The 10,619-nt window shown below is 38.4% G+C and overlaps 1 protein-coding gene across 1 annotated transcript in view; it reads left to right on the forward strand.

Moving 5' to 3' along the window:
• mspo (M-spondin) overlaps positions 1-10,619 on the forward strand; it is a 66,324-nt gene that overhangs the window by 43,280 nt on the left and 12,425 nt on the right. The window contains exons 2-3 of the mRNA XM_064680550.1: positions 7,936-8,282; positions 8,353-8,574. Coding sequence (XP_064536620.1) covers positions 7,936-8,282; positions 8,353-8,574 — 569 coding nt within the window. The remainder of the gene's footprint in view (positions 1-7,935; positions 8,283-8,352; positions 8,575-10,619) is intronic.

A 10,619-nucleotide genomic window follows, 5' to 3' on the forward strand; every position in this document is an offset into this window, starting at 1 on the left:
TGTTAATTCATGTACATTTTGTAAAAATTTAAGGATATGCTTGCTATTTACTCTTATTTTTATTTAAAATATATACAAAACATTACCTTCTGTTTATTATCGTTTTACAGAGTGTCAACCCGTGGATCTCTTTTATCAATATATATATACATAATTACCCTGATTTTAGTTTTAATATTAAACAAATTTCTTCTTTTTATTATCAGATTTACAGGGTATAAAACAGTCGTTCCCTCTCATCTATAGCATTATTCGTACTTTTATTTTTTTTTTGCCTTTAAACATTTTGCATATGCGGCGTATGCGTAATGCGCACACAGGTCCTTTTAAGCTCGGCTCTTGGGTGACATATACACGCACACTCACACACACACACAATGCTCGAGCTCTTGACATTTATCAGGCGAGCGAGCGGGGTGTTGCGTTGGATGAGAGCGAGAACATCTGAATTCTCGTATATGTGACAATGTCGCAGATTTCCAAATGCAGCACACAAGTTTTGCATTTCAAATGGCTGCTGCAAGGATTTCTGATTGTGTGTTTCTGATGCTGACTTACTCATTCCCAAAACCACCAACTACAGACACACACACACACACACACCCTCATTTACTTTGTGCTTTAAAATTTAATTTGCTGCTTAAATTGGTTTCTGTAAGCTTTGCTGCTGCATTATGTAGCTGGCAAATTCTGCGCATACGCATCGTTGGCCAATAAAATTAGCAAAATGCAAATATTTATAAAGCCCAAAAATGATATGCGCACAGTTTGCCTAGTTTGCGTGTGTGTATGTCAAACAAATGTTGTTTGTGCAAGCTATGTCATAAAAATATACATATATATCAATATATCACGCGTACGCCAGGTGTGCACACACTTTTATGTAATGTATTTATAGCATGCCGCTCAGATTTCACTTTGTGTGTGTAGCCATGTGTGTGTTTATTTGGTGTGTGTGTGTGAGTGTGTGTGTGAACTGACAAGCCAATTAAATTTGACATACATAATTAAGTGGAATTGCGGCGCGCGCAAAGGGAGTTCAAATATTAAGTGGGCAGGTGTATTGCATTTTTAATTAGCATTGAATTAAATGTATTACTTGTTTTATTGCATCTCCCAGTTTGGCAGGTGTCTCTGTAGTTAAGCAAATAATCGTTGGGCCATTTATTGATTGTCCACTGTACTTAGTTAAATAATTAACAACTGTGAAGAGGCTAAAGCAGGAAAATACGTTAAGCATTTAATTCAATTCGTGTGATATAATAAATATATTATTTGAATTGTTTTTGGCAGTTTTTATTTTATTATGGTGTCTTGCCCATTTATGTGAATATTATAATTTAGTATATTTCTGGAATTGCTTGGATTGCCTAACAAAAGTTAAGATACAACAAATTAGTGAGTCTTCTTTCCAATGTATACCTATAATAATTAACTTGGAGTTTTTTTGTTTTCAGATAGATATGCTTTATAGAATTATTTTGTTCTTTTTTTTTAGTTCTAATATGACACTATGCCTACTACGTGACCTATAAAATGTTTACTCAATAGGTAAAATATAAAAAAAATGTTAAACTAAATCATCATATATTTAATAGTTTAAATATTTATTAAATATTTAAAATCAATACAATAATGACCGTCATCAACTTCATCTTTATTTAAAAAAATTTAAACGCAATGGAAGCCTTCTTTTTGGATATTCTCCACAACACAATTTACCGAAACATATGTATTCATTTATTTTGCAATGTTGTCTGCCAAATCACCTGAGCTTTCAGTTTTCTATAAATAATATTTTGTGTGTAAAAACTGAATATCGTGTTTCATGGCCAGCAGCTCAAAGAAAAACACATCATTCAGACACTGGCAAAATATAACAACAATTTCTCATGCAAGTGACAAACACGATAAATTCAACAGTCATACATATAGAGTATATTTATATATACACTCTCTCGTATCTGCTGAGGCATTTCATTCATTTGGCAGATCTGTTGTCTACGTTTCATGCATCTTGAATGCATATTTGGGCAGCTTCAGCTTTAACACATATTGCATATGCCACGTTAATTCCTTTACTTTTATTTATACCTCTTTTGCATGGCTGAGCTTTGTGCTTAATGCCACGCTATTAAAAACAAATTTATTACCTATAATTAAATTTCGTGCGCAGCGTGAAAAGAAAAATTTGCAAAAAAAAAATTGAAAAGCAAAGTAAAAATATTTCATAGCGAGTTTTGCGGAAATCGTTGTAGATCGAGCGTGACAGGCGCGCAAAAAAGTGTGCGTAATTCATTTTTGCACAGTTTAAATGAAATTGCAGGAAAATTATGATGTTGATGATGGCGATGGCCAAAGTGTGTCAGCTGTGCAGCAGCGTTTCGGCAAAGTGAACAAATGTGTGTCATATAGCGGCACGTTTATTAATACCTGACTTTCAGGCGTGCTAAAAAGACGGAGCCCCAAACAAATTTCGGTGCCAATCAAATGGCCGAAATACAGCCGGCTGCCGACGGAGCCAACTGTCGGATGACTCATGCCGGGGCAGTTCTATAGAAAATTACTTTTAAATTGTTCACACTAAATGAAAATTTATTTGTGATTTTTCGTTTGCGCGGGAAAAACAAGAAAATGTGTTTGTTCAGAAACGGAAATTAGGACGTTTTACTTCTCGGAATATCATTTATTGTTCTATTTGTTTATTTTGAGAGTACATTTTATATAACATGTATAGAATAGTGCTATTAATTTAACAGCTGCTACAAAATAGTACTTAACATTATTAAAATAACATTGCTGGCACCGTAAAGCGCTAACAGAAAAATTGTTTAACAGGTGCTCTCTCATTGCAGTTATGTTAAACTTGCAATAAATGCCTAATATTTCAGCTATGATTTTAACATTAAGGGTTGCAGAATAACATAACATATTACAACATAACACATATTTCCAAATATTAACTCCACTCCCTCCTTCTCTCTCTCTCTCTCGCTATCTCTCCCTCTCTCTCTCTCTCTCGCTATCTCTCTCTTTCTCTCTCTTGCTCTCTCGCTATCTCTCGCTATCTCTCTCTCTCTTTCTCTCTCTCTCTTTTGCGCTCTCGCTATCTCTCTCTCTCTCTCTCTTGCTTTCTCTCTCTTTCTTTCTCTGTTTTAGTTTAATTAAACAAAGGTTTGGGGCTCCCCCGCTCTCAGTTCTGTTATGTTAAGAGCAATTGGACATAATCCCCGCACTTTAGTGTTTACTCTCTAATTTGAAAACTTTTGATGCTTTTGCAAAAACTGGAAAACAGCAAAAACTTTTCAATAGTTGAAGCAGATTTTATCATGCACATATTTATTAAACCACCCGCGGGAAAACAGTTGGCTTTGCGCCACATTGCCTTGCATTTTACGACCATTAACTTATTTATTTTCCTTATTTATTTAATGTATGTGTGTGTGTGTGTATTTTTTTTGTCAATTTGGCAAATTCATATTAATTTGTTGCAGTTTGCGATTTTCAATTATGATATGGCCAAAGCTTTGATTCGATTTCTGTAGCTAACTTTCCAGCTGCCTCTGCTGCGCGGCCCACGCACAATGTGGCGTATGCGCAATATAGTTTCATGGTGGGGCAAAGTGTAATTTATGGGCCATACGTGGCGCGCATTTATTACGTGGCCAGCGGTGCACGGAGCAGCAGCCGTGTCAGGTTTTGGCTTTTAATGTGCATAATTAAGCATTAATTACACTCACGTCCTTTGCCCATAGCCTTACGATGGCTCTCTCTCTCCCTATGTCTCTCTCTCTCTCCTGCACGCATTGGCTTTTCATTGTTTGTTTTTATATCGCACATTTATCTCTCTCCCAGACGGCCAGAGATCTATCGGCTGCTCTACGCTCCTCTCATTCTCCCTGTCTCTTTCGCAGTGGTCATTTAAACGGCGACCATTTGACCACTGGCGGTGGCCACCACCTCGATTGGGCCCCACCGCGACCACCGCATTGGCAAACCATTTGCACAATTTAAGCATTTAATTGCAAATTTATTATGCTTATTTTGTGGGCAACGCAATGACCATGCCGTAATTGATTGAGCTGCTGCTGATATTGGCCCGAAAGCGAAAGTAACCATAAGCTCCAACCAAACAGGCCAAACTCCAACGCGGAAATAACTGACAAATGTGCATTGGTCATGACATAATGACCTTTATTCGTTTTAAAGACAGCTTAGCAGCAAATTTATAGATATTATTACCTGATCTGATATCGACTAAATTAACTTAATAAGATAAGCATCTAATAGAGTTGACCGAAAGGCTAGTGCCAACTAGAGCTAAACTGTGTCTAGAAACTTGGTCTCTAATGATTATAATTGTTATTATTCATGTATGTATTATTCTAGTTAGTTTTATTATTTTTATTAATATTATAATTATTATACAATCCGGAACTTTCTTACTCAGACAGCTCATCTCCCGGGCTAAGCTCCTTAACAAATCTTATAAACAACTCCAATGCACAACGCTGCTTAACTTTTTCTTGCCTGCAACCACAGCACTTGCTAGCTGTCGACTTATTAGGGCTCAGATTTTCCAGGTTTTCCAACAACGACTGGCAGGAAAGCGAGCTTAATTTCATATAAGTGCAAGGCCAACGGATGTTGGCTACTTTTTGTCTTCTCTGTGTAACTGCGACAAAAGTCCTGCCGAAGAACATGCATCCTGTGCAGCTATTTAAGACTCGAGCGACATCCTGTTGCTACCGAAGCTTATGAGCTCTGATGCGGTTTCGGTTGAAAACCAGATCAGGCAGGCCGGAAGATATTATGCGCCAGCCCCTTTATTGAGAAAGAGAGAGACAGACAGAGAGAACTGAGTGGTAATAATAATCAGCTTAAGTTAAGAACTATTTTTGGAGTGCTGCTTTTTTTAAATATATTATAAGATAAGTTTCTTGCTGTACGCTGTAAATGGTTAATTAAGCGTCTATATAATACTATTGCTGAAGTCTCATTTCAAATAATTTTAAAATATTTCCTTTTATGATTTTAAAGAGCTGACTTACAGGGAGACCTAGAGCTAGAACTTCTTTTACTCTTACCCATCGTAATAAATAGTATAGCATAACAGCCACAAGATTTTCATTTTCTTCTTGATTTCATAAATATTCACTGCTGCCTTGTAATACTTGTCAAAAAATTTCCTTTATAATATTTTCCGTACATATTTCAGGATGGTTTTTATTTGTATTGTTTCTTAATCTTGTTTATGAGCAACTCATGATATTTGACCAGGTTTTGCTTGCAACATGGCCATGATTTTTGTTTTATTTATTTGCCTATAGGCACTTCTTATTCTGTCTCTCTCACTCTCTCCCTCCCTCCATCTGTCTCTCGCCTACCCTCCTTTTCACTCTTTGAAACAAAAAGTCATTCGGATTGCCCATTGCCACAAGTAATTTAAAATGTTGCGCTCCAATTCGCCTTCAGGCAGTGCGATGTCTTTTTCCCTCTTTGTGCCACAACGAAAATTGTCACACGCTGCCGCAGTTGGTTTCTCTTCCACCAGCCATCAGATGTTGCCACCCGCTGCTGCCCACTGCCACGCCCACTTTGTCACATGCGCTGCAGCGCCTTTGAAGTTATATCCGAGTGCTGCTGCTGCTGCGACTGCGGCTGCTCTTGACTGCGGTTTTCTGTCTGTTTTCATCTACATTTTCTTGTCTCGCCTTGCTTTCTGCCTTCTCGCTCGCTGTCACCAGGCTTTTATTTGTCTTCAATTAACATTGCAACATGCCACTTGTGCCACATTTGTATGCTCTTATAGAGGGTGTAAACATTATCTCATGAAATGTGTAGCGCATGAAGGCTTATGTCTTTATATATTCTTTAGCCGATTTAGTCATGTCCGTCTGCCCGTCTATCTAGATAGAGTAGACACTTAGCTTGTTAACTTGTTTGTTTTTGAAGAAATGCTAACTAAACTTGAAATGTACAAAATTGATCATATGAGACAGAGCTTATAAACGTCGCGCAACAGTTAAACAATTCGTTTTTATATGAGCAAATTTTGTATTCAGCAAATTCAGAAATTACGAGCTGCTACTTCCCACATATCTGCATAATCTAAAGCCATAGGGTATTTAATCTTCGGCATGCAATTAGCTGTTTCTTCTTGCACTTTTTATTTTTTGTGCCTTGTCTTGTTTCATTTTATTTTTGAAATATTTTCTTTGCGTTGTTTGGTTTTTGCCTTTTCAATGGCTCCCACAGTGTGTCAGCTTATTTATTAGTTTTGTTTTCTCTTTCTCTCTCTATATATATCTCACTCTGTCCATTTCTTGCTTACTTATTTTTAATTTACAAGTTTTTTCTGCCCAGCTTTGACAACGCTTCGGCTAATGAAAGCCCTAACTACAAAGCATATTTTTGCCTTTTCAACTTTTGCGCTTTTCTGCAATGCCGCCAGCCAATAGAGGGGTGGCTGGTATTGGTGAGGGGTGCGAGGGGCAACCTGTTTGGAAAGTGTGTCAAATGCAATATTATTATTTATGCTTTGGCTCTTTATTTCACCTTTTTTTTCTTGTTTACTTTTGTTTATTTGCCTTGCACTTTGTGTAATTGACAAGTTTGTTGCATACTTTTGGGTCGCTTGCCAATAATTGCAAATGGCGCTTTGCACGGACTTTGCAATTGGCTTTGGCTTTACTCAAACTTTTCCCATGGATTTTTGTTGCCATAAAAGCATTTGAGATTGAAAGATGTTGACGGCTTCTATAAAAGGTGTTCTTTTTTGTATGGCATTCATTAAGTAGAGCACAGCCAAAGTTTTTGTTTACCGTCGCGAGAAGCTCTAAGCAATGCCAAAGGAATTGTGATTGAGCATTTCTCAATTATTTAAAAATTACAAAAAAAGTAGCAATATAATTTATTCCAATGCAAAACTTTACCAGTTTTCTTTTATAAAAAGTTTGTTGAGCATTTTATTGATTAACTCTGCAATTCCGCTTAAAGTTTCTCCCTCGAGTTCATTGAACGCGGCTTTAAGTTCCTCAACGTCTATTAATGTTTTATGTTGAAAGAATATCTTTTTACTTAAAACAGCCCATAAATAATGCTTGATTTTCTCTTCGCTCTGTTTCAAAACTTTTTAGTGGGTCATTTCTTTTAGGTATTGTCTATTTCTATACACGACGCTTCTCTTTTAGTAGCACAATTGAAACAGTCGGGATGATAATTTGAAGAGAAGCTATAGCTTACTTTTGACATTCGCTTCTTTTTTTGGTTCTACAAAGCTTGAGCATCCAATACTTTTTGTTTGTGTTTTGAAGCTTTAAAAAAACAGCTTACTTCTCTCTTCACTCTGTTATCAAAACTTTTTGGAGATGATTTATTTTAGGTAGCGGCTATTCCTTCGCACAACGCTTCTCTTTAATTACAAGAAATAAGGGAATTTCATTTTGAGAACTTTGCCTCGATAGACACCCCAAGAGTTTATTAGTGTAACTTTAATTGTTTAACAATTCTGTTGACAACGTTGCTGCAACTTACGTAAGCATATGTTACAGCTGTTTTCAACACCTGAGCGGGCACTTAAGTATTATATGTCACACAAGTAAACCCCCCCCCCCGCCGTTCCCCCCGCTGCACGTCGCTAATGGCTCACTTTAACATAGTGGCTCACACATACACACATGAGGACGGTTCTAATGCAGTTAAGTGCGCAATCAGGGCCACGCTGCGTATACGTAATCTGAAATTTAAGCTGATAGCAAATGAAAACAGCTGACGGCAGCGCTTAAAACACATGGAGTCGAGTGTCGCGTGTTGGTTGCAATGCAAATGTTTCCACAATTTGCTGCAATTGTTTCTTTTTGTATTATGTTGTTGTTGTTGTTTAAAGCTCATTAAATGTAAATGACTCAGCACTTCTCTCCCATCCGCCCACAGGTCGCACACACAATGCCAACTATGGGCTTTATCACATCGGACAACCGGCAACGGCTGGCGTTAAACAGTTCGCCGAGACGGGCAAAACGGAGCTGCTGGACAGCAATGCCGGCGAGCAGCAGCAGCAACAGATGCAGGCACAGAAATCCTCGACAGCAACGGTTGCAGGCACAGCTCCAACAATGGCCGAGCGCAGCGTATTTGATGAGTTCAGCCTGCCGGCCATACAGCTGGGAGCGGGACGGAGCGAGGCGAAAGTGTTTGTGGACAGCAATCACAGCTTGGTATCGCTAATGACGCGCATTGTGCCCTCGCCGGATTGGTTCATAGGCGTCGACTCGTTTGAGGTGTGTTTGCAAACCGAGAAATCAAATGCATTTGAAATCCCAAACACTAAATTCCTTTTTTTTTTTGCAGCTTTGTGTCGGCGGCTCCTGGATTGACACGGTGACCGTTGAATTGGATCCACTTGATGCGGGCACCGACAACGGCTTCACCTTTACCGCACCCAATTGGCCAACAGCGCCGCAGGGCGTCATCTATCGCATCACCTCACGCTATCCGGCCCATCCAGCGGGCAGCTTTTACTATCCAAAGAGCAAGCGGCTGCCGCCGATTGCCACGTTTCAGTTTATCAAGGTAAGTGGAGAAGCACCTGCTGCTGCTGCTGCTGCTGCTGCTGATGGGCTCTTCAAAAAAGCTTAAACAACTTAATTAACTGCAAATTAGCAGTCAAAATTTTGCTGCCCCCGTTAACAGCGCCTAATGACTTTTCATGTGCGTCCTTCAAACCCAAACCCCAACCCAAAAAGAAAAAACAGAAAAAAAAGCAGAAAAAAATCAAAGTGCTAATGAGCCATTAGCATTACAATGGCGTCAAACATGTGTAATGGCGTTGCGTGTGTGCTTGTGGGTGTGTTTGTGTGTGCGCTCCGAGGGACCACAGCATATTCCTGTGGCTGCGTGTTAATGCGCTTTATAAATCAGCTGCTTCAGCAGCTGGCGCTAAGCGGGCGGAAATAAACGCGGGAAAAAATTTTACAACACAAAAAAAAATACAAAAATTACGTTAATTCAATTTAAATGATATGTCTGTCAACAAAAGCTGTGTTGAAATGCAAATAATGAATTTGGCTGCCATCATTAGAATGTTAACTAGACAGTTGTATAATGCGAGGTCAACACTAATTACATGAATTCCAATTCAATTTTTTTAATTTTGCCAAGATTACAATGAGAAATTAAACATATTTAAAACTTCAGCGCTTAACATGAAACATGTTCTATTCAAGAAACTTGAAAATGTGTAATCAATTGGAAATAAAGAAATATAAATATTTTTGAAATGTTTGGAAAATAAACAGTCTTAACATGAGACTGTTTAAGATATAGAAACAGCATATTGTTGGAATGCTTAGAAGAATAACTGATTTAAAGTTCAGAGTACAAAGTGGAACATTTTAGTAAGTGAGAATAGAAAATCGTAGAAGCACTTTTAAATGGTACAGCTTACATTTCAAAAGCTTATATGCTTCCATTCACAAGCGCTTATACGGTAACACTTGCAGCAGATGTAAAGCATTATGTTGAGCACTTCTGTTAAAAAAAAGTGCTAGTCATTGAGAAGATGAGGAAGATGAAGAACAGTGCTGACAGACATATTCCTAATAGAAAGAAGTCTCAAATAAACAAGTTTTGAAGAAAGAAAGAAAAAGAAGTCTGTCAAGCCTATAAAGTGGACTATTTGATTTTAAGGGCACAAGTTTGGGAATGGATATTGAATTTTAACGAAACGGAATTTTTAATTGAATATGCAATGAGAAAGGACTCGAATTGAAACCTAATGATTTCTGACATATATTGAACAAATATTTGTAATGCTTATAGACAAGCCGCACCCTCTGGAATATGCCTTAGAAACTACAATCTTTCACTCAGCCACTAAACTCGACTTATTCCCTAAGGAGCTCACATAGTTTTCCTAGCCACCAATCAATTTCATAATAAATAACCATTTTAATGTTTCGCTCAAAGATTAAATAAATTCCCCCGGCGAGCCGAGGGCTCCTCAATTAAAGGTACACTTGTATTCAATAAATTATTTCTAAATCGCCATTACGTTATCTTAGCCCACACAGTAGAGGCCACATCAGAGAACGTATTTCCATGGGCGCCATTGCATTTGGCCTTAATAAGCGCCAATCCATTAGTTGCCACAAATCGTGAACGTGCACCATTTCAGCACAATGCTAATGCAAAATTTGCCATGGTCTTAACAGAAAAGAAGAAGCAGCGGCAGCAACAGTCACTTAAACCGCCCACGCACACACACAAACACACAAACACACACACGCACATTCACACACAAACAGCGGCTATTCAGGCATTGTAATTATATTGCTGGACGTTGTTCAGAAAGTGCGGCACTTACGCTCACAATGCATAGAACATTGTTGTACACAGAACCTTACGGCCAGTTCCACCCGCAACTCGTACCCCTGCCTACCCCCTACCCACCCCTCATCCACTAGCCATGGGCTGTAGTCGTTGCCGCTCATCAAAATTGCTTTTATGTGCGTCTCTCACATAAAATTTACGCCCAGCTCTGTTGGCAGATGTTTCGACTACGTTTGCATAGTTTACTTGGGGGCTGTTGCTTTAGGTGTGGGCGTGGCACTTACACT

This window comes from Drosophila montana, unplaced genomic scaffold (genome assembly GCF_035044405.1).
Source record: "Drosophila montana isolate Dmon_TW-CO22-7 unplaced genomic scaffold, ASM3504440v1 contig_2127_1, whole genome shotgun sequence".
Classification (NCBI taxonomy): Eukaryota; Metazoa; Arthropoda; class Insecta; order Diptera; family Drosophilidae; genus Drosophila; species Drosophila montana.